Source organism: Elephantulus edwardii, unplaced genomic scaffold (assembly GCF_000299155.1).
Source record: "Elephantulus edwardii isolate Elephantulus edwardi_28Jun2011 unplaced genomic scaffold, EleEdw1.0 scaffold00097, whole genome shotgun sequence".
In the NCBI taxonomy this organism is placed as follows: Eukaryota; Metazoa; Chordata; class Mammalia; order Macroscelidea; family Macroscelididae; genus Elephantulus; species Elephantulus edwardii.
Window position 1 is genome coordinate 1,972,909 of NW_006399847.1, and position 23,734 is coordinate 1,996,642.

Genomic DNA, 23,734 nt, shown 5'->3' on the forward strand with positions numbered 1-23,734 from the left:
AATGGGACCAATACTGCATGGTGCCACTGTTGTAAAACAGGACTGATGTTGGGGTTGGGGAGAAACTGAGAAAGATGGGTTCAATAATGTATACTGCATTGAAACAGATGAGGGAGAAAATGGTTTAAAAGGGATATGTGATTAGGTATTTTTTTCATGACAGGAGTCCAGAGCAAAGGCTGCATGGTGGAGTGGACCTGGGGGAGGGTCTGTAAAACAATGAAAGAATTTTTCTTTTACTTTTCCAAGAGGGTAGTGTACTGGGGGGGGAGGGCTGGGAGGGGAGAAAGTGCAACAATGAATGAATGGAAATTAAAAATCTATAAATTTTTACTGAAATTAATAATAAATTCAAATAAAACAAACAAAAAATTTCCTCCCCCACTTCGTTAAACATGAATAGCCAAGAAATATCTGCTGGGCTTGGGGTTCAGTCTATAGAACTGATGCTATGTTTTTGGAAGTTTGTTGCACTAGAATTTGAAGACCACACAAGCAAATTTTCCCCTTAATTTATTTTGACTCTCCTCTTGTACGCTCTTCTTAAGCAGACTGCACACTCTAGGTGTCTCCGTGCACAGCACTTAGAAAACACACCACAGGGCCAAGGGCCACATGGCCAGGCTGTGTCATTCTACCTCGTGTCCTCCGCTCCTAGCCTGCACCAGCCAGCACCCCCAGCTTACTTGGTTATCGTCCCATCGATGTCAGAAATGATGACCTTGTCGTTCCAGTTCCACAGGTAAATGGTTCCCGCACAGCGGCAGGTCCCTTGATACTGGGTTGTAATACTAAATACAACATCATTTGGTCCATCCTGGAGCTTCAGTTTTGCCTTTTATAAAAAGTATAATTAGGAAAAAGCAGTTTAAAAACCACGTAAGTTGAAACAGTTTAAAATCTTTAAAACTATTAATTGGTGTGTTTAAGAATTCCAACTACCACGAGGCAGGGCTGTTTTCCTTCTGTCCCTGAACATATCATATGTTTGCAAGGATCAGCCGGGCACTGAGCCACTCAGAAAACAGTGCCTGAGACTTCAGGCTTCTCTGAACATAAAATCCAAAAGTTCTCTTCCTTCTTGCAACATCTTGCATCACTGCCCTGAGGTATAACCTCCTGCTGTTACCAGCAAGACCATCTGCACAGTAAAAACAGATGAAATTCAGGTAGTAGGAGGAGATCAGGGGCAAGGGTGATGGAGAAACATCGCCCCACTGTGTGGCTCCTGAGAGGCAGTACTGCGCTGACCAGTGAAGGGTCACAGTGAGGCTTCCCTACTATAAATGAAAATGTTTACAGTTCACACTTTACAGTATGAATCAGGCTTAGAACTGGGACAGCCTGAGGAGGAATCTCCTCAAACTGAGTAGCTCCTTGAACAAACCATACTGGATCTCCCCTCAGAGCCCCTGACTTACTATCTGCTCAGAGGAGAGCCTGAGGGACTTCTTGTAGGAAGTGGCACTGCCATGGACCAGGCGCTCCCCAGGAATGGGCTCCACTTTGATGGATTCCTCAAGCTCTTGAGATGCTTCATCAGTTGATGAGTCATCTTCAGATAGCCTAGAAAACATAAAACCAGTTACCACAACTTTACACAAATTATGACTGAGTTACACATTTCTGGCAGACACCCCTTTAAAATGTGGGCATGCCACTTTTGTGAAGAATGGTACAAAAGACAGAAGGACATTTTCTTGAAGACAGACTCTCACTTAGGACTAGGAAACAGACAGGCAATCTAAAGCATCATTTAATTTCCTGAAGGACTTACCAATATGTTCTAGGGATGGGAAGAGGTGCTCCCTCTGCCATCCTCTCGTGTCACAGGCTTTTTAGGCCCTCTACAGTCACATTCATAACGTCGTAAGAGTGAAGGCCTTTTCTCCTCTCATAACTGGAAAGCAGCTACTTTCTGACTATAACTTGGTATCTTGTTAGAAGACATGCCTGAATTCTGACAGATCTACTAATAGTCTTTCTGAGGCTTGCCAAAAGGGGATGAATGGTTCATATAAATATTTTTGTTTATAAAAACCAATAAATATCCTTGCACATATAATAAAAAAAACCCTAAACAACCCAACAAATACAGATTTTATACACCCTTTAAAAGGTGGTGGTAAGAGCAAGAAAAGAAACATAAGCTCAAGGACACAACTAAATTAGAGCTAAGGAATGGGAAAAGTAAAACTCTGGGTGGAATTAAGAACCATGTGTATCACCCAAAGCACCAATGGTGCTGGTATGTCCTCTAGAGGTGACTGGTCTAAGGACATGCCATCTGTGGTGTTAGCCTAAAGTTGGCTTTTTAAAGTCATTATATTAAGCACTTCTGGTCTCCAGCTGCTTTAATTGCAGACACACGGTCTTGCAAATTATCAATAGCTGTGCGACTTGGATAAGTGAGAGAGTGTGCTCCTACACCGAGTATTAAGACTTGTGGCAGCTAGACTTGTAGAAAGCAAGACTTGAAGAGGGCAAGACTTAAGTGAGACTGGAGCAAGAGACCCTTTTGATGGTGGTGGAGAAACTGTGATATGGTATAACCTGAGGCTTCTTGCATTTGTACTATTCTTGTTGCATTTTGCTCTTCTTTTTGGATGCTTGAAGGAGAAGCTGCTTTGGGGCAAACTCTGCTTGATGATTTGGATTTGACTGTTGAACTAAAACCAGAGCCTGGACTATCTGAAGAATTGTGCCTTGGAACTGCTGGGCTAAAACTTGGATTTGCTTTGGGTGCTATTTTTTTGCCTCCTCAACTCACATCTCTAATAAACCCCATTCTCCGTACCACAACTGTGAGGCTGAGAGTCAACACTGAATAAAAGAACCTCTTGCTGCTGCTGTGGCTCTAAAGGAACCATGGGGCTGGGCTGTGGGTCTTTATCTGCTTTCTGCTCTGGGACAGGGAGGGGCTGTGCTATTCTTACTCCCTCTGACCCTTTTAGACAGACACTCACTGTCCCCCCATCCTGTTTTCTGCTCTAGAAGCATCATCCAATCTTTCTGATTCTCTTTTTGGGTCTCCCTTTTGTACCTGATTCAAAGCAGGTGACAGAGACATGACATATCTTAAGTGAGGCTTTCCCCAAAGTCTTACATTTCACAGTGTACAATTTCATGGCTCCAAAGATTTAGGAGAGTATTATGTACTATTTCAGGCTGACAGCTTTCAGAAAAGTAGACATTATCTGCTAATTATCTGAGAAGCACAAACAAGGCACACAGAATCATGCCTATCTAGAGGAGAAAGATGTGACTAAGAATAAAACCACTGAAGTGCCATGTCATAGAGAGAGTGCTGAGGAAGAAACGCAGGAGAAAGGACAGGGTGCCTACCTGGTACTGGCCTGCTCCTGTGTGCTTGGTGGCAGGTCGCTCAACGGCTGAGCCTCAGGCTTTCCCTCCTTTGTCTCTGGCAACTGAAAAACCAAGAGATTGATAAATGGCCACATGTTCTTTTTTCCCTACCAAGAAGCAAAAAGTCATTACCAATCCTTTTCAGGATAGAGCATAACTACTTTCTGTATCTACTTAAAAATGCTCAAGAAACAGATTTTCTCCAGTTTTAGCCAAAGGACAGAAACTTGAGATGGAAGTAATATGCTACTATGTAAAAAGCTGCTGACCACAAAGTCAGAAGTAAAATATTTTTTTTTTTTTTAGAAGTAAAGTATTTTAAAGAGCACCATCTTAACAGGACCGGTCTAATGTGTCAAGTCCTAAGACACACGGAGCAGAATGAAAACCCCAGGGCTCTTTCTCCTGATGTGGCTGAACATGGACTGGGAAGATGAGGCAGGTGGAGGCAGGGTGGAGAGACCACGCTCAAAGGGACCTGCAGGAGTCACCAGTGACAGGATGTGGCTCGAGTCCACTACAGTTCTCTGTCACTTGGAAAGCATGCAAGGCTCCCTAAACCTTCTTTATCAGAGGCTTTGGGAAACTAAGACTTCATCTGCCACTTTGTTTTTTATTGCTCTTTCTTTAGGTGAATCCACTGGGCTAGTGTGCTGATGAAAGAGGAAAGCATGACTATCTGCATCTGAAGTTGCCTGCGGGAGAATAAGCATAAAAAAACCCCCAACAACTCTGAGAGGTAACATGAGGTTGAAAGACACAGACTTTAAGAGTCAAGACTCAAGGTCAAATCTTAGCTCCACATATCCCCACGTACAAAACTTCAGCAAAGCTATTTTTGTGCCAAATGTCCTTACCAGTAAGATGAAAATTCAAATATTTATACTTCTGAGTTAACATAAAATTTATAGGTGATGTCTACAAAGCATCTAGCACAGTCCCTGAACATAGTCACTACTCTAAAAACGGTATCATTATTGCAAAACAGCAGTAACAAACAACCCAAAGTGACTTTCTTCTGCTTGGCAAAAAGGTATCCTGAACAAATGAAAGATGCACTTCTTCTCAAGGAAAGGGTTACCTCTAAGTAGTTACCTGTTTGGTCATGCTCTCTCTCTTACGCCAAAACCACCACCGACCAGACTTCTTTGGCATCTTATCTTTGACCCAGGATTCAACTGTTGCCTGCAAACAACCAATGTGGATTAGTCTGGGCAAACCACTGGTCATAAAGCAGCCAGCTATTTCCCATCTGCAGCCTTAGGCACACCTGGTTATGGAATATAAGCTAACACTCTTCCCAGAGCCCTGACCATCTTACTACCACAAACCCTTGCCAAGAGTTGCAGCAGGTCTGTGGGCAAAGCTGGGGAGCCTGCTGTGTGGAAGCAGACAAAAAACATGCACTTGTGACATGTGAGGACAAACTAGGCTGCCACTGTCTCCTCAGAGTACAGACTCAGAAACAACCCCCGGCTTCGCCACAACAGGCCTACTAGACACTCTGCTCTCCCTAATGTCACGGCACTCTGGCCACAACATCCTCTTCCTGCTGTTTCTTTTCACCTTACTGAGAGGAAATGTTTTTCATTTTTCCTTGATTTAATTTACAGTTGGTAAAATCTGTCAATTTTTATACATCATCAATCAGTAAACACATCTAACAAAAGAGACTTTTAAAAAGTGGCCTAAGACCAAAACTAACTCTTTTCCACCAAATCAGTTCCATGGAGGGCTCAGGGCTACCATGCAGGACAGGGTAGAACTGCTCCCAGGGTTGCCAGGCTCAACCTTTATGCCCCAACCCCCCTAACAGTGGAGATCTGGTCCTTTTACTGGACTTGGGCAGGGCATGACATTATCAGAGTGTGTGCACACAGCTACCTGAACTTTTCACAGTGGTAAAGATTAAATTCAAACAAGGCTTTGAGCAGTATCCAGCTTAGAAATATGCACTTAAGGATTTCTGTATATACGGTGTGTAGCTGCTTGTTTTCAAAAGGCAGCATATGATGGATCACCTCACCTTAGGCAAACTCTTCTGAAATACTTGTAAGCTAAGGATCATGGGAGCAGCCAAGGCCCAGTTGTAGTAACTGTGAGAAACAAAAATTATGTAGAGTTATCACACATACACACCTTCCAACAAACAGCAAGAGAATAGCAGAATCAACAGGTTAAAAGGGCTTATTTTCATATCTTTTTGTCATAGAAGTTATCTTTGCTTTAAGCCAAATTTCTCAGAATCTAGAAACATTTAAATCTGTAAAAGAGAAAATTAACTTTTCAGCACCTCAACACCTTAAAAATAAAGCTGAGGCTTCATTTTATTTCAATGTCACCACCCATTAGCTCCTTTAAATGAGGTGGAACAGTTTATAGAAACAAAACTAATATTCAAAACAGCACATGGGGAAAAAACTCAGCAAGTATATTTAACAGTGACAAATTCAAGTTATGTATTGACATAAATTTACCGGTTATAGATCCGTATTACGAGATTGGGGTTGTCTATAAGTCCAGGGTTTTCAGCAAATTCATGGTAAGTAATGATGTGCTCCATGAATTTTTCTGCAATGTAAAACAATGATCAATCTGGTTAGAGAGTACATAAATCCTTTGATGAGATTAATATTATAGCCATTACTTTACAGGAACTAGAAAACAAGTATTTTCTTATACTTTTATTGTATGTCAGTTCCCTTTACTTCCCTCCCCGGAACAAGACCACTTTTAAAAATTCTCCCTCCTTTTAGAAATATTGCTGACAGATGTGGCAAGAGAAAAGACAGAGATGTTTGTCCATGCACACACTCTCTCTCTCTCTCTCTCTCTCTCTCTCTCTCTCTCTTACTTGAGTAATGAAGAAACTTGAACTTTTTCATTGTCATCAGACAATAAAACACTTTAGTTAGCAGGAATACTCAGGGAATATTTAGGGCTTTAAGTGGCAAGTTCTATTAGATAAACTCCCTATTAGATAAATATATCTTAACACTTACTTGGGAAGAAAAAAAGTAACAAAATTTGGTTTAGACTCTGTAAAAAAACTAAGTTTGTGCACAGTGAGTATGGATTTCCTATGAACCACTGTACCTTTTAGTACACTGCATTGTAGTAGATTCAAGCTAAGAAATTTCTCATGTATTATCTCACCAAGTAATCTATTTATTACTTCTTTTCTGAAACTTGTGCATCCTCTAATAACATGCTCTACTAAGCTAAAGAGCCTGTATTTATGTATGTATGAATGTATGCATGCATGTATTATTTTTTGTGCGTGTACTGTCAAGTTAAATCTGACTGGTACAGGGGAAGATTGTCCCTCCTTCTCCAGCAGAGCATCTAATAGCCAGTATTTAAAACAGAAGTATAAATATACTTTCCTATCTACTAATGCAAGCATACACAGACACTGTTAGGTGCCCATGAGTTGGTATTAACTCACAAGTCAATCTACGCACAGAGAAAAAGTGCCTGGTCCTGTGCCATCCTCATCCTCACCTGTAGACCCACTGTGGAAGCCTCTGTGCTAATCTACAATCTAGCTCATTTCTGAGAACTCTCTATTTTATTCTCCTCCAGGGACTACATAATATATCCAAACTACTTCAAAGTCTCCCCATCATCATTTCTGAGGAGCATCCTGACGGCACCCCTTCCAAGACCGGTAAGGTTGTTCTTCTGGCCATCAGTGGTATATTCAAGACTCTTCACAAACGCCACAAATCAAAGGCAAATCTTCTTCTTTGGTCTTCCTCACTCACTGTTTGGCTTGAGAACACCAAGCCTTCAGTCAGGTTCACCTCAGAACTCAACTGTTGTCTTTGCCTTTCAACACCTGGGGTCTTTTTTCAGGAGCAGGCATCATCACTGAAGTATGTGTCATCTGACTGCTTAACTGCTCCTTCTAGAGGCACTACTTGTGGATCTAAGTAAAAGAAATAGCTGATAGCTCAATCTTTCATATATTTATCGTAAAGTTGCTTATTGTGTTTGATGATTCTTTGCAGTGACCACAGAGAGCTCAAAGACAACAGGATTATGGGGCTTACTAGGGAAAGAAAAGGTTACGATTCAATTTGGAAGCACTCAGCAATTATACTTTAATCAGGTTGGCCTCTTCTGAGCTGCTCACAGGCAGGCTTTTCTCTGACCCTCGGTGCCATGGTCTTGGACTTTGCTTTGCTTCAGCGAATGGCACAAAGCTCTCTTAATCGTGTCAATCAGGTGCCATCCCTACTCTGCCAGTCAAGGCCAAAAGTGGTTGGCTGTAGCTCCACGGGCCAGCAGATCCAGCTCAGTGGTGCCTCACTCAGGTGCTTGGCTACTGCCTGGACTGCCACCTGGGCTGGTGTTTCTCATTCTGTTTCTTACTCTTGTTCTATCCTGCACAGGAATCTCTGGCCCAAAGATTGACTGCACTCTCCTGCTTCTTTCTTGATGATAATGAGTTTCTGGTTCTCCACTTCTGCATAATGACAAAATTTACTATTCCTCATGTCAGCATTTTATGCATCTTATCTGCACATCCCAAGCCCTAAAGATACTATATGCCTTATTTGTGCCATTATGACTAATTCACTAAAGCGCAGAGGTGTAATCCACACTGAAGGCTGTAGTCTGTGACCTTCACAGTTAAGTGTGCTTCAATTCTTCACATTCAGTAAGCAAGGTAGTATCAGGTGAGTATCATGGCCTTCTCATCTGCTTGTTATGTATCTGAGAGTTGGACAATCAATAAGGATGACAGAAGAATCATCAATGCCTTTTAACTGTGGTGCTGAAGAAGAATATTGAACATCAAGAACTGTAAAGAGAATAGTTTTGTCTTGAGGAGAGGGTGAAACTAGGTTGTTCCTTGAGGCTAGGATTTTGAAACTCCATCTCACATTATTTTGGGCAAGTTGTCAGGAGGGACCAGTCCCTGGAGAAAGACATTCTGCTTGGATCATGCTTGCGAAGGTAGAGGGCCAGCACAGGGGAGGAAGACCCTGATTAAGATGGACTGATACAGTAATTGTGGCAATGAGGTCAGGAGTGTAAAAGACTGTGAGGCTGGCTCAAGACAGGGCAGGGTTCAGAGCTGTTATTCATAGGGTCACTGTGAGTCACAGTCAACTCAAAAGCACATAACAACATCATCACCTCAGGTTAAGGCTAATGAAGAGAAAATGGGATTAGGAGGCACAAGGCTCTGAAGTGTCTCTCTGAAAGTGCCCGAGGGAATACAAATAGCACAGGCCCTCAGCGCTCCAGAGCAGAAAGCAGATCAAGAACCCATAACCCAGCTCCATGGAGCCTCTTGAGCCCCAGAAGCAGCAAGAGGTTCTTTTATTTGCAGCTGACTCACTGTTATGGTACCAACAACAGTGGGGTTCATTAGGGAAGTAAGTTGGGGAGGCAAAGAATATCTCACAAAGCAAGTCCAGGCTTTAGACCAGCAGTTCCAAGGCACAATTCTTCAGTAAGTCTAGGCTCCGGTTTCAGTTCAACAGTCAAATCCAAATCATCCAGCAATGTTTGCCTCAGAAGAGTTCCAAGTTGGTTTCTCCTTCAAACATCCACCAAGAACAGCCAAACTTTTAACTGTGTCCAGCACAAATGCAAGAAACCTCAGGTCACACTTTGCCACCATTACTCCACAGGAATGCCAATTTCTCCACTAACCAGGGTCTAATTCTCAACAGGTTTTGCTGCCATAAGCCTTGCTGCCTCGTGTGTGAAGATGCATGTTTTCTCTTATCCTACTCCCACACCTGTTGATGATTTTTAAGACCATGTTTATTTGCAAGACCATGAGCCTGCAGTTAAGGCAGCTGGAGACCGAAGGCTAACTGCCTAAAAAAAAGCTAACTTTTAGGCTACCACCACTGGTTATTGATGAGTCTGACTCCAAACCTTTCCTCATATAGTTCAGCCCCATAAAATTATTTTGCTGAACATGAAGGTTAAAGACTGTAAAAGAACACAACCCCAACATACAAAATTTCCCAATTTCAAACCAAGTAGTACCTTCTAGCTTTGTTCTAATAGCTGCTTCTTGGTCAAAGTACTGATTCTTCATAAGCATGGCATGCATGGTGTCCAATTCCCATCCTGTGCAATGTTATCAGTAATCTGTTATGATCCAGAGTTGAATGTCTTTGTATTGCCAATGTAGCATCGATAAACACCTTCCTGGTATTCGACTCTCAGCTAAGACCCCCCTGACATAAGCAATGACAGCTCTTACTCCACCTCTTCTTATACTCCAGCCTGAAATTCTGGCAGCTCCTTGTTGATGTACTCACTACATAAGTGAGATTTACGATTATCACAAGAAGAATTTAACCTATAGAGCTGGCTGGGTGGTTTGTTTCATGGGCATCCCCCCTTTTAAAAAGATATTTTTATTGTGTTTTCAATGAAAGTGCACATAACAAATTTAATATCCACAAAATAATTTCTATGCCGTTTATTCCATTTACAATGTCTCATGAGCTACATTTTACACTATGTGTTAGTCTCCTTATTTCTACTCTATTTGTTCCGTTTCCAGCAATCTAGTCTCCTTGTCCCCCTTTCCTTCTTATTTTTCCTTTAGAATAAGTGCTGACTGATCTCATGTATGTATGTGATTTTTAAAATGAGCACAGTATTTTTTGGTGATTAAGAGTCTGATTTTTAGTTAAAAAATGACTTCATGGAATAGCTTCGGTTCAAAGTTTAAAGACTCTTTGAGTATATATCTAATAGGGACCCCTGGTGGCCTAGTGATTAACAGCTGTACTGCAATCTCAACGGCACATGGTTCAAATCCACCAGGTGCTCCTGGGAGAAGGATAGGCAGCCTCCTCCTGTGTGATTAGCTGCCTCTGAAAACCCACTGAAAGGTCAGCTATGGGATGGTTCCAATTTGACAGCACATGATAAAAACAACAAATAGTGTCACTCTGTCCAATAAATCTGGGCCTTTTAAGAATCCAAGTTCTCTTCCACATTTCTCTCCCATTCCCATCAAGCACTCATTTTTGTGGTCCTGATAGGAATTCAGAACACTCAATTCTGAAAGAGCCTTCGGGTAGATTAGGTTGTGGTTCACTAATGGACTAATTTCTCTGAGTCTTTGGCTTCTGTCCTTCTCAGTAATGATAACGTAGAGGTTATCTAATTTTGCTCCCCTAAAAAACGGTGGTCACAACACACCTTTAATTTCTTGCACTAAATAAAACAAACAGAAATAAGACATGGGGAAGAAAATGCATGATGGGTATCTTACGAAAATAAACAGAAAAAATGAAGGGAAACCCAATTCAGCAGCTATAGCCAGCCTGGTTTCTACCACAGCTGACTGCCTTCGATTCTTTCCTAAGTGAAGGAAGACAGGGATGATGCTAGTCATAGGAACCTTCCTGAGAGGAAATCCAATCAAGGACCACTAGCCAAACTGAGAAAACACGAAGAGCTTCATTTAAAAATGAGGAAAGGAACACCCCACAAGGCTGACAAAGACAGCTGAATGCACTTGTGGTGCTCAGCCCACACCCAAAGTTCTAGAACCTTTCCTCACTCATGAGCACACCTTCCTCTCCTGAGCCAAGCCCTCAAGTCTGACTGAAATGAACCCTTCTTGCTTCCTGCAGCCCATTCGGAAGACAACATTGTTGGGCAGTGTCAACATCCCACACACACGTCGAAGGTCCTTTCTGGAAGATGGCGGACCTAGTCCCGTAACATTCCACAACTTTACAGATGAGAACATGAAGGGAGTGGGCCTGACCCTGGCCACCTGGTGCACTGGGAAGCTGAAAAGTCCCTCAATGGTCAAGGGTGAGCCGTCAGGGCACAAGCTTCACCAGTGATGCTCAGAGTCGACATCACCTCATATGAGATGTCTGTAACAAGGGCTAACCAGGAAGCAGTCATCAAAACAGAGCAATTAAACACTGCATGGTTCAAACTTGGGAAGAGTGTGTATCAAAGATGTGCCCTATCTCCGTATCTTTTCAATCTATATGTGAAACAGATTATCTGGGAGGCTGGGATCTATGAGGAGAAAAGTGGCATCAGGATTGGAGGTACACTCATCAACAATCTGCGTTATGCAGATGACACAACCCTGCTTGGTGAAACTGAGAAGGACCTGAAGCACTTGCTGCAGAGGGTCAAGGACTGCAGTCTTAAATATGGATTGAAGCTCAACATCAAGAAGACAAAGATTCTCAACAATGGGCCAAATGGTAGACAGTGAAGAGAGTGAGGCTGTTAACAACTTCAGTTTGCTTGGCTCCACAGTCAACATTCTAAGTACCAGAGGCTATGACATTAAAAGACGAATTACACTGAGAAAGTTTGCTGTCAGAGACCTCTCCAAAGTACTGAAGAGCAACGATGTCAGTCTGGAGACTAGGGTGCACCGGATACAGGCCATGGTCTTTGCCATTACTTGCTATGCAAAAGAAAGCTGGACAATGACTAGGGATGATAGAAGAATTGATGCATTTGAGCTGTGGTGCTGGAGAAGAGTATTAAATATACCATGAACTGATAGGAGAACAAACAGGTTCTTCCTGGAGAGGGTGAAATCAGGTTGCTCCTTGGAGGCAAGGATTCTGAAGCTCCGTCTGACATACTTTGGACATGTTGCAAGGTGGAATCAGTCCTTGGAGAAGGACATCATGCTTGGGATGATGGGGGGACAGCACAGGAGAGGAAGACCCTTGATGAGGTGGAATGGTTAAATGACTAGGATAATGGGGATAGGTGTGTCGGGGACAGTAAGATTGGCATGGGATAGAGCAGGTTTTAGGGGTGTTGTACATAGATTCACTATGAGTCGCAGGCTACTCGACAGCACTTAACAACAACAAATGCCTATAATTACCAGGTCTTATATTGTTACCCATTTAAGACCACTAAGAATTTAGATACCTGGGAAGGGCTGCAGGGATATATGGCAGGCTTTTAATAAAAGTGGACATATCAAGGAGATTTTTGGGAAGCTAAAAGTACACATACCTTTAGAAATTTCTCCATTCTCACTGAGGCCCCCACAAAGTGAGAGGGTGACGTCGGGCAAGTCCATGGCAGAATCGGAGAGACATTCAGTGCCGCTATCGGCAGCTGCGCTTCCCACAGACTGAGGGGACTGGGAGCCAGAGAGTGTGTCCAACTCGGGCCATTGCCGGCTGCCAGGATCTGATTCACTAGGGAGAGAAATAATCCACCTCGTTACAACATCTTGTATCCCTAGTGTACCACTTGATGCTCTGCGGGCTCGAACCAAGTAACAAAGTCTTTAGAGAGGAGATTGACCTATGAACATACCCCCGTTGTTCTCAGTGATCAGAACCATTTAAACGGCACAGAAATAACTTCAACAGCTACACTGAGGAATCCATTGTGAGGGCACTGAGCATGGTAAAAAATCACTGCAGTCATTCATAACATGCATTCCAACTAGAGACTTACTGATTGCAATTAAAGGAGTAAGAGTCCTAACCACTTCTTTTCATTTCCATGATTGAAAATGACAGGGTGAACAAGGAGAAATGTGATGTTTGCAAACCTTTTCATCCTAAACTCTTAGAAAAAGTCATGGTACCATATAGATCCTGCAAAAAATTAGTCTAAGGCTGTAATAGTTTTTGAAATGTTTTTGTAAATTCACATTTGCCACAATGCAGAAATTCAGAGGAAGCCAAAATGAAGAGAACATTCTCAGGAGCATCAAAACCCCACTGCACTTAGTGGACTGTAGTGCTGAATGCCCACAGTGTGCTCCCAAGGCTACAACTCTGTGAGGCAGGAACTCTCTAGCCCTCTCTCATGAGCAGCTGGTAGATTCTTGGTCCAAAGCACACCACGTAACACACTGTGCCACCAGAGCTCCCCCAAACAGAATGAAATGCGAAATAAACCACAAGTTTTTACACCAGGGCTTCTAACAGGTACATTCCAGTTTGAATCCCTGCTGAGTATTTACACTTCCTCCCTGATACTCTGAGTCAGAATCTCCATTTTAACAAGATGCCCTTATATTTCATTCATAACAATATTTAAGATTCTTCAAGGGACTTGTAAAAATCATCTGAGTCTTACAAAATACAGAATCTGATTCAGAACATTTGGTGTAAAAATAAAAATTCCCGGCAGGGAGTCAAATTGGAATGAACTGGTATGAAGCCCTGTTTTACACTAGGTGAGAGCGGAACTAAGGATGAGATGATTCAGCATTGTGTTTGTGGATGATAAGGGACCCCAGGTTTTGGAAGGTGACCAGTAATGAAGCAAGCCTGTTTGACAAAAAAAGCACAAGGAAATGCTTGCTGAAGTCTCTAAGCCACAACTGTCTACTGCTCTGTACCTTTGGATAGAGACAATGTAGCATTTGACATCTGAGATACTGTTCTAGAATTTTCAAATTCATTAATTTTGTTCAGAAAGCCAGCATGCTATATAATGCGTAATTAAAAACAAATCAACGGAAAAAATGAAAACAAAATACCAATAAAGCAATTTGTATGATCCAATCAAGTTTTATGATCTTCAGGAAAACTTCTTAACCTTGAAAAGGTGGCAGGGATTGCTAGCTGGAGAGCAGTTCCACAAGCTGTCCCACTTGGCATTCAAGCCTAAAAATGATTTAGGGTTTTCCAGAAGCTCACGCCAGCCCTGCAGAGCCATACCACAAGATCACCAGAGTGCTCTTCCCTGAGCACCCAGGACAAGACTGTGGTGCCATGTTACGTTTAAAACAGTTCAATTGAGGGGACAGATACTAGAGAATTGTCTGAAAGACGGTGGGTCTACAGCAATGACTGTAAATGGTATCCTCTGTAGTTCTGTCCATTCTACACTCATCTGCAGGTTTTTCTAACACAGCCCTCATGACACTGAAAATGTTCTATAAATAGGAAGACTACAAACTTGTCATCACTCCATTCAAGCAGCATATGTGTAATTCCTAAATGTTCCAAAACCAGAAGCAATCATCAGATTTACTGAAAAGGCCCCATCACCAAGCTCTTTTTCCTCAGGTGAAAAGCTCCAGAAATCAGTTAACTAGTCTATTTCCGAGCTGTTCACACAATAAGCTAACATTATCAGATACACTACCTTTTAGGGAAATAGAGAGCAGCAACTTCAGGTTCGAGGGCTTTTAAGTCATCAAGGTAAATGTCGTCAGGCCCCTGGTGCTGGCTTCTCTTGTGGACACCTGTTTTTATGAGAAAAAGGCATCAGAGGTGCGATATAAGTTATTCTTCATTTACGTCTATGCAAGAAAACACAAGTTCTATACCTGCCATGATTTGGACAGGTTATCTTTATCACGTGTCAAGTGCCTATGATTCTCTGATTTAGTGGTCCATAGTGGGGGTCATTCTTTTGATAAGTCTGATGTAACACAAGCATTCTCTTGAAGGGAACTGCTGGGAGCAGCTGAAGAGGGAGTGTCACTGGAGATTTGATCTACATCAAACATACAAGGACGTCTCAATCCTGCCTCTGTCTCATCATGTCTTTGGTTCTCTGGATTTGAACCAGCCTCCAAAGGGTCATTATGAGTCACAGTCGACTAGACAGTACATAGTAACAATGACAACTACAGCTTGATGAGATGGACTGACAGACTACTAAAATTTGCTTGAAAATGACAGAGATTATGAGGATGGCGCAGGATCAAGCAAAGTTCAGATCTATATAGTTCAGAAGGTCCCTACAATTCATAGTCAATTTGACAGCATCTAACAATTATCATAGCTATGTGCCATGGACCTGAGATATGCATGCCAGTGTCCACAAGCACTGAATCATTCCTTTCAAATGAAACACACAAAACCTCCTGAGACTATTTAGGGAAATCAGAAAACTAGCTTAGTATTAGATGGTACTGCTGCTCTTGAAGATGGCAATCCTGCTATAAAGAAAATGTTTCGTTTAAATGCTTAGTAAAAAGCACTTCTTTGGGTATTTGTGGTGAATGTGTTGTCTCCCGCCCCTGGAGAAAGACTCAGTAAAGGAGAGAGTTGGCTAAAAATAAGACCCTCCTTGAGACAGATTGACACTGTAGCTGCTGTAATGACCATAAGAACAGAAGGGGCTGGGGTGGGGTGGGGTGTGTGCGCGCGCACACACGCACGCTCTTCCTTTCATGGAAGGGAGCTATGACCAAAGCAAACTCAACCAAAGGGTCAAATTCGGGGGGCCACAGCGACAAGCCTGCGCATACCAGTGATGGCATCAGGCCAGGCAACATTTTCTTCTGTCCTTTTTTATTTTTACAAATGATTGATTGGAAAGCTGTTTTATTCTGTAAACTTTCACTCAAATCACAGAAACAAAAATCTTAAAGCTGACATAACCCTAATGAGTTTGTGTTTGTCTTTTTTTTGTTTTTAAAATTTTTTTATTATTAATAATTTTAATGAGAATTTACGGAGACTTTGGATTTCCATTCATACATTGTTGCACTTTTCTCCCTGCCCACCCCCCTCCCCCCCATACATTCTTTTCTTTGAAAAGTAAAAGGAAAATTCTTTCACTGTTTTACAGTCCTCCCTCACCCCCTTTTCTTCATCCCCATGAGCTGGAACTGGTAAAATGGAAACAAATCACAACGATGCCAAAGCAAATAAAAGGAATACCTTTCTTCTTTGATGGTGAGTCTACTTTAGCAGCTGGTTTTAATTCTGAGCCCGTCTCGGCTGGTGATGGGTTAGGAAGACTGTCTGCATCTAACATAGATGAAATGGGAGGATTCTCAAGAGGAGGGTCACGAGGTTCTGCAGTGGGAACTGTATCACTCAGCTGCTTACACAAGGCTCTGGGCTTGGGCTTCACTATGGTACAGACTGTGTCTTCAATGGATGTGTCCTTCTCAACTTCACTCATGAGGGTGTCTTCGCTGGGAATCACCCGAAAATGGGTATTTTCTGAAGGCATAATTGTAGCTGTCCTAGGATGATGGTCAGATCTCTCTCTTTTGCTTATCTTAAAAAAATTTTTTAAAAAGTTCATTATAATGGTTTTAAAGCAAAACTATTTTCAAAGGTTCATTATAATTTATTTTTTAAGCTGGATTCAATTAAATGTACTTATTTTTTATTTACAACTTATATCTTGTGTGAAATATAAATTTGAGAGAAATTAACTATATTTTAATATTGTAGCATCTAGAAAAGTTATATTTACACTTGCTCTTTATGGAGTTTAAACAACAGATAGGACTGTGAGAAGCAGCTCCTGAGAGGCAAAGAACATTTGTGTTGAGGGAGAAAATGACAAACTGAAAGGCTTGGATCTTAACCCACCAAGCATCAAGCCTCAGTCCCAAGGCTTGGTCAAAACAGTGTAAAGGTGGGAGTGAAAGCACAAAGGCACTGAGCAGGCAAAAAGCTTTATTTTAAAAACAAAATTAAACTGAAGATATAAACATTTTCACTCAAGAAATTTATCTTCTTTGGTTGTTCTCTCATTTTGTACTTATAAAAATCTTTCATAATCAACACTGAGTTTAAAATGTCAAGGTAGAATACTAGCTTCCTTTCAAAATTTCCTTATATGACAATAAGCATCATGAAGACAGAAAAAAGATGCTGGATCCCAGCTAAGGCAGACGCACACAGCAAACGTAAACTCTGCCCAGGCTAACTGGATTTCTCACACGACCACACGAGGGCACCAACATCCTTTACAGTCACACTCTTCCAGTCAGAAAGTGGATTCTACTTATGGATGGTTTTTCAACTAGACACACTCTAAGGGCAAGGAGGGCCGAGGAAGTACCTTGGTGGACTCTGGGAACCCGCCCCACGTCCACTCCATGTGAGACTCGGATCTCAGCAGACTCTCGACCGGTTTTACCTCCAGCTCCGAATCACTCTTGGGGCACACTGCCTGAGAATAGGTGCTGTAACACAAGGACAAAGCCACATAAGGACTGTCAAGTTAGGGCACCTCTGCCGTGCTGAGCTGCGGAGGGAAAAACACTCAGAACAGAGCAACTGCATCCTGAAGATGCAGAAGACACTACTGAAGGAAATACCAATTATTTCTTCAAAAACAGCTTAAGCTGACACCTGTGACCCTACTCATAACAGAACGACTGTTGCCAAGCATGCATTCACTGCAGCACTACCAGCCCATCTCACTGAATGTCTTCCTCCTTTTGGTTAACTCCCCACTAACTTTTCCAAGCATAATGCAATATTCCAGGGACTGGTCCCTCCTGTTAATATATCCAAAGTCTATAAGACTAAAAGATTGGAATGTAGAAACTATATACATGGTCAAAACTTAGGCTAATTTATAAAGATCTACATTGGTTGACACCATTATATAGTAAGTCAGATAAATTCTAGAACAAAATTATTACTGAAAGTAAAAGTAAATACTCAGTTCCTCAACTGTCTAACAGAGAAATGGGAAATAGCATTGTAGTTGATGACAGAGAAGTAAATCCTAACTTCCTCTTTTAAAAAACTAAAACTTTAAAAGTACTTACTTTTCCAAAGGAGACCAGTCTCCATCAGATAAAGGGTAGTGATCCCCAGAATGGAAGACCAAAGGCTCTTTGTATTCCTCTTCCTTTAAAGAAGCATTTGAAGATCCTCTGATAAAAAAAGAAAACAGGAGCCATGACATGTGAACGTTCAAGGATTCCAAACATTTAATGACACATTTAGGGAGTTCTGGTAGCTTAGTGGTAAGGAGCTGTGCTGCTAACCCAAAGGCACACACTTCAAAGGCACCAGCTGCTCTGTGGGAGAAGGACAATCTACTCCTGTGCAATTGACTGTCTCTGAAAACCCACTGGAGCCTCTGTTCCAACTCCATGGCATACAAACACCACCGACACATTGGTTAAAAAAATTGGACTTCTTCATTTTTGTTAAGTAATTTTATCAAAAAGAAAATTTAATAGAGCAGGGGAGATTTACTGATGTCTTGTACCACAAATATACTCCAACTCCAATGGGACAAAAAGTACAGAGAGCAAGGTATGATTACAAATTCCTTGAGGGTTAATTGAGTCAAAGGTTAGGAGAAGGAAGCTAGGGTTTTATGGACACTATGGAATCCTCAGAATCGAAAGCAGACTAGACTATTTTATCTGTGAAGAAATCAAAGATCCAAGTCTGACAATTTGCCCAAAGTAGAAAAGCTAGTGAGGAGGCAGCAGCAGATTCCTCATACCCAGCTGTGGAAAGCTGCTGCTCTTTACTACATAACTCTGTCTGCTGTAAAGCCCATCAGAATGTCAACTGAACACAAGAGTTAGGACTTTAAAAACCCTAATGGCCCAAAACTTAAAAATCTTGGACTATCTGTCTCTTCTCGTTGGCCCAGGTCTCATTTTATTTCTTTATTTTGACAATTCTACATGATATAAAGACACGAAGATACTATTATTTAAATGTAACATCTTATTAGAAATGATTTTTAACAAGACAGACATTAAACTTAAAATGTTAGTTTTATCACCTAAACTGTGGTAACAGATTAAAAACATTCAGAAACCAGATCGTTAGTAATATTATTCTCAACACATCAATTATCTCGTTTTAACTTAATCTGCGTCACTACTCACTATGAGGCAGTTCTTCCACAGAGGTCCATCACTAACTTCAAGGTTTCCCTAACTCTACCCTTCTCACTTGCAGAAGGTTCACGCTCTGGCATACACTCTCATTTAGAGGGAAAAAAAATACAATTAGGATAAGCAGATATCTAGATAAAACCCCCTCTTTTTCTCTATAGAGGAAAATCAAATGGTAAAGACAAAAAAAGGAAAACCAGATGCTTCTGGACTGTCAAAGCTGAAAGGACATCACAGCCTGATCTTGGATGTTGAAGGGGTCTGAGGATCCAGACATTTTTTAATTAAAAGTGTTTTCTTTCTGGGCCATATTACCCTGCAGTAAGAAGGTGAGCCACAAAGAGTTTAGCAAAGCAAATTGGATTTGATAAAATATGAGAGGCCAAGCACCATAAAAAATTTCCAACCTCTGAAAGACACTGAATAAATTCTCTTCTCTGGACATATCTAGTAAAAAAAATAGAGCCCATTTGAAAAGAGGTCCATTAGAGGGTACAAGTTTCTGTTACTGAGATTCCTTGTTTATGTTTCTATATTAAAAAGATTTTTTTCTTTTATAATTTTTATTGTGATTTGAGGGGACACATACAGAATTGATTGGTATTCCATTCATTCATAATGACTGCAAATATGAGGGCTGGACTGGCAGACCAGCCTTCTGGTATTGCTGAGAAGAGATCACCCTGATCAAAAAACTATATCCTAAGCATTCCTCAGGCTGAACTGTCTCCTTAACAAATCCCCTAAACGTGAGTATGTCTTTGAACTTTGTATGGCCACTGCAATAAATTAGTGAACCAACACAGCTTCTGGGAGAAATGATTGGCATTTAAATACTTTTTAACTCCTTGTGCCTTGTTCTTTCAAAAAAATTTCTACTGGCTACGTATTTAAGCAGACCTTCCTTTGAATCAGTTTCAGGTGGCAGCATTTATAATTTACTGATGACTTACAAGAAAAGTAAATCACCAAACTCCTGAAAATTACAAGGCCCTCATTTATACGTGGTTCTGAAATGGTCTGCTTATAAAGAAAGCATGATTGTGGCTCAGAGAGACACAGCTGTCAACCACCTCTGATTGTGAACCCAAGGATTAGGGGTATGGCTGTTCCTGCAATCTGCACTAAAGTCTGCTCTATAATGCAAAGGACGTAGATCAACAAAAGGAGACTTGTTCTACAGGCAACGTGCTGTGTCAGTATCTTCTGTGGTAAATCTTGAAAGAAATTTAGTTGGCAAAAAGTTTTTTTCAGGAGCTAAATAAAGCACTTAAAACAGTATTAGGAATGCTCTTTCAAATAAAATTTAGATGTGCACACAATGCCAAGTTTCTCCTAGCAGCAGCCACATTTCTTTTTTCTTTCTTTTTCCAATGTGGAACCTGCTTCAGTGACTGCAGCCTATGAGCAAGGAGGCCAAACAACTGTTTGGGGCTACAGTTTGCTCTGGTATGGAACATTATATAACAGACCCACAAGGACGGGTCTGCCATAAATTCAAACCCATGCATTCTTTGTTCTTTTTTTAGAAGTCAAAGTTCTTGTCCAGCTACACATTTTACTATAATTAAGACAAAATATTTACGGGAATTATTTGTATCAGATTTAACAGTCTTAACATCCCTGAAATTAAGATGAAAACCTTTAGAGTTTAAGTTTATTCTTCTAGAGAATAACTAAACCTTATTAAGTTCCATCGAGTTGAGTACGCCTCATAGCAACCCTATGACTAACAAATCTGAACCCTGTTATATCCTGATCATTCTCACAATATCTGACATACTTGAGCCCACTGCTACAGTCACTGTTCTACAGCTTGCAATATGGATTACATCTGAACATTAAGAAAGCAAAGATCCTCATCACTGGGCCAATAAGCAACATTATGCTAGATGGATAAAAAAAAGTGAAGCTGTCAATGATTTTCACCTTGTTAGAATCCACAATCAACATCATCGGTACCAGGAGTCAAGAGATTAAAAGATAGACAGCACTGGGGAAGCCTGATGTCAGGGACCTCCCCAAAGTACCAAGGAACAATGGTGTCAATTTAAAGACCAATGTGCACCTGATTCAAGTCATGGTGTCTTCAATCACCTGCTAATGTGACTGTATACCAATGAAAGAATTTTACTTTTCAAAGAAAAGAGCAAACGGGGTGGGGGGGGAGGAGAGGGTGGGGGGGAAATGCAACAATGCATGAATTGAAATCCAAAGTCTCTGTAAACGCTCATTAAAATGAATAATAAATTTATTTTTTTTTAAAAAAAGAAGCTGCACTGCAATCCCAAAGGCTTTCAGTTCGAATCCACCAGCTGCTCTGTGGGAAAAGGATGGGCAATCTCCTCCCATGTGATTAAGTGCCCCGAAGACCTTCTGGAGGGTCAGCTACAGGTCACGTCACAGCAACAATGTATATGTATCTTCTAAGTACTAATTTCCCAGAAGTATGGGATGACTTCTCTCAGCATTGAGGTGAAAACATATGATGAAATGCGTCTAATGCCTAAAGCAACTAAGACTCCTCTTGTCATGTAAATAAAAGGTGGGGAGATGCACAGAGGACATTTTGGGGCAGTAGTTTCTGTCTGTCCAACCATCTCTCTCAGTGACGGCACCACCATGGAACATCATGGTTCCCAGCAAAAAGGACGGAACTGGAGAATTTTTAAAATCTAGTGTGGGGCTTTGTAAAAAATAAAAATTATATTTTACTTCCAACTGCAGTTACCTTTTAAATTTCAGATAATGCTGACTTGAAAATTAATACATTCTGAATTCTATAGATTTGGTAAAGAAATAGTAAGATTTCTCAATTAAAAAAGAAAAAGAACCGCCTTTCTATTCAGCTTACTAGTACATGTTGGTGATAAAACACACACTTCAACTTCATGGAAAAAAGTGGGATACCCAGCAAGAAGCAGAAAAATAAAAGTAACACTGTGCTCACCAACCAAAGAAAATCACTTACTCAGATTTTTACCTAAACTATAGGATGTTTGGAAACTTAACAGAGAATGAAAAGAAACACATTCTAGTCTGCGCACATGACACTGTGGTACCACAGTAAGTCTGGTAGCAACTTTTTTAAAAAAATTGCAGAATGGGGAAAAAGAAAATGCCTGTTCCAGCTGACTTCACAATAAATGGTCACAGAGATGAAAAGTATAAGCCTCAGCTTAGAGATCCAGAACAGAACAGATCCCACATGACCTTAGTGACATCTCGTCTATCTGGACGTCCTCGAAACAGCATGAAATACATTTTCCTGACTGTTAGCTCACCTTGCTGACTGGGCTCGCGTCTCATCATCGGAGCTTCTCTCCACATCCAATGCGTCACCTGAGGCAAGAGCAGCAGGCTGATCCTCCTTCTTACTGTCTTGCTTATATTTCTTGCGCCTTCGCTTTTTCTTTTTTACAGAACCTGGAGTGAAAACTGTCTCCGCTTCTAAAATGTGAGAGATGCCTGCACTCTGAGGTAATCTTTCATCTCCACTTGATTTCATCAAAAGGGGGTCACTATCTTTAAAGAATTGATCTTCAGTAGGAATTGGCGAGGTGGCAAGGTAAGCGGGAAGTTTTTCCTTAAAGCAAACGAGGATAAAGGAAAGTTAACCAACTCAACAGTGACGCATACTATAACAGAGTATCTAAATTTCACAGTGGTACCAAAAAAAAAAAAACCCCACCAAAACAACAACAACCAACAACAACAACAAACATTTTCCCTGGACATTCAACTAAATCAACTGTTTTTAACAGGTCACAGCTCAATATTAGCTCATTTTAAAATAGATTAAATAAATAAATTTGGAGAAATTAATAATACTATGTCAGCATGAAATACAAAAAGGCTATAAAAATAGTCTGTTAAGATCTCTGTAACGAGAAGCTGAAAGCAGCAGCAGCATTCAGAATTGGCTTTTCAAGGACTCTACCAAGTATATCCAAGGGAGATCAGGAGCACGAGAAAGCAGGAGGCAAATAAGAATACTGCCTCAAAGAAAAGGTAGTTTGACAAATAGGTAAGTGAACTGAGAAGCTAGAGTAAAATTTAGAGTGGTTAATGCCAATATTTTGCCAAATTAACTAAGTGTAGGAAGGTGGTTTTGATAGGCAAAATAATCTGTAACTGAAGGAATGAACAAATTGTATATAAGTGTTCAAAAAAGCAAAAAGCTTCAATATTTAGAAAGAAACTTAGTTTAATATATGTGTTCAGTAAATGACTTTAACCATTTGCTTCACTCCTCTGCAGTATAGGGGAAATGGAAAGTAGTCAATGGAAAAAGAAATTAACTTGGTATATTTATTTATTTTTAAATAAAATTTTTTATTTTAATTGTCATTTTAACAAAAGTTTACAGAAAACTCAGATTTTCATTGATTCATTGTTACACATTTTACCCCCTCAAGGTGACTTTCCCCCCCTTTTCATTAGTTTATTTACAGAATTCTAATATAAATTCGAACAAATTCTTTCAATTTCCCTCACCCCCCGACCCATCAAATTGTACAACCCAATGATTAATCTCCTCTTGCCCCTGTACATCCACATGCCTCTGCTTCCAACCTCTCCCACCCCTCCTGGATCCTTATACTCATTCTACAATAATGGTCTTATACAATATTTATCCTTGTGGGACTGAGTTAGTTCACTCAGCATAATGCTCTCCAGTCCCTCCCAAGTCAGGTAATAATTTACGAAGTTATTGCTCCTGTGTGCTGCATAGTATTCCACTGTGTGACTGTTAACTTGGTGTATTTTAGACTACAGTAGTTT

General features: G+C 40.9%; 1 protein-coding gene across 1 annotated transcript in view; it reads right to left on the reverse strand.

Moving 5' to 3' along the window:
• Positions 1-23,734, reverse strand: part of LPIN2 (lipin 2) — a 35,535-nt gene that overhangs the window by 4,582 nt on the left and 7,219 nt on the right. Inside the window, exons 3-14 of the mRNA XM_006891388.1 lie at positions 22,234-22,535; positions 17,855-17,962; positions 17,137-17,260; positions 15,996-16,341; positions 14,467-14,566; positions 12,367-12,554; positions 5,844-5,937; positions 5,393-5,462; positions 4,462-4,551; positions 3,346-3,428; positions 1,422-1,566; positions 687-835 (exon numbers count right to left, since the gene is read on the reverse strand). Of these exons, the coding sequence (XP_006891450.1) occupies positions 687-835; positions 1,422-1,566; positions 3,346-3,428; positions 4,462-4,551; positions 5,393-5,462; positions 5,844-5,937; positions 12,367-12,554; positions 14,467-14,566; positions 15,996-16,341; positions 17,137-17,260; positions 17,855-17,962; positions 22,234-22,535 (1,799 nt within the window). The remainder of the gene's footprint in view (positions 1-686; positions 836-1,421; positions 1,567-3,345; positions 3,429-4,461; positions 4,552-5,392; positions 5,463-5,843; positions 5,938-12,366; positions 12,555-14,466; positions 14,567-15,995; positions 16,342-17,136; positions 17,261-17,854; positions 17,963-22,233; positions 22,536-23,734) is intronic.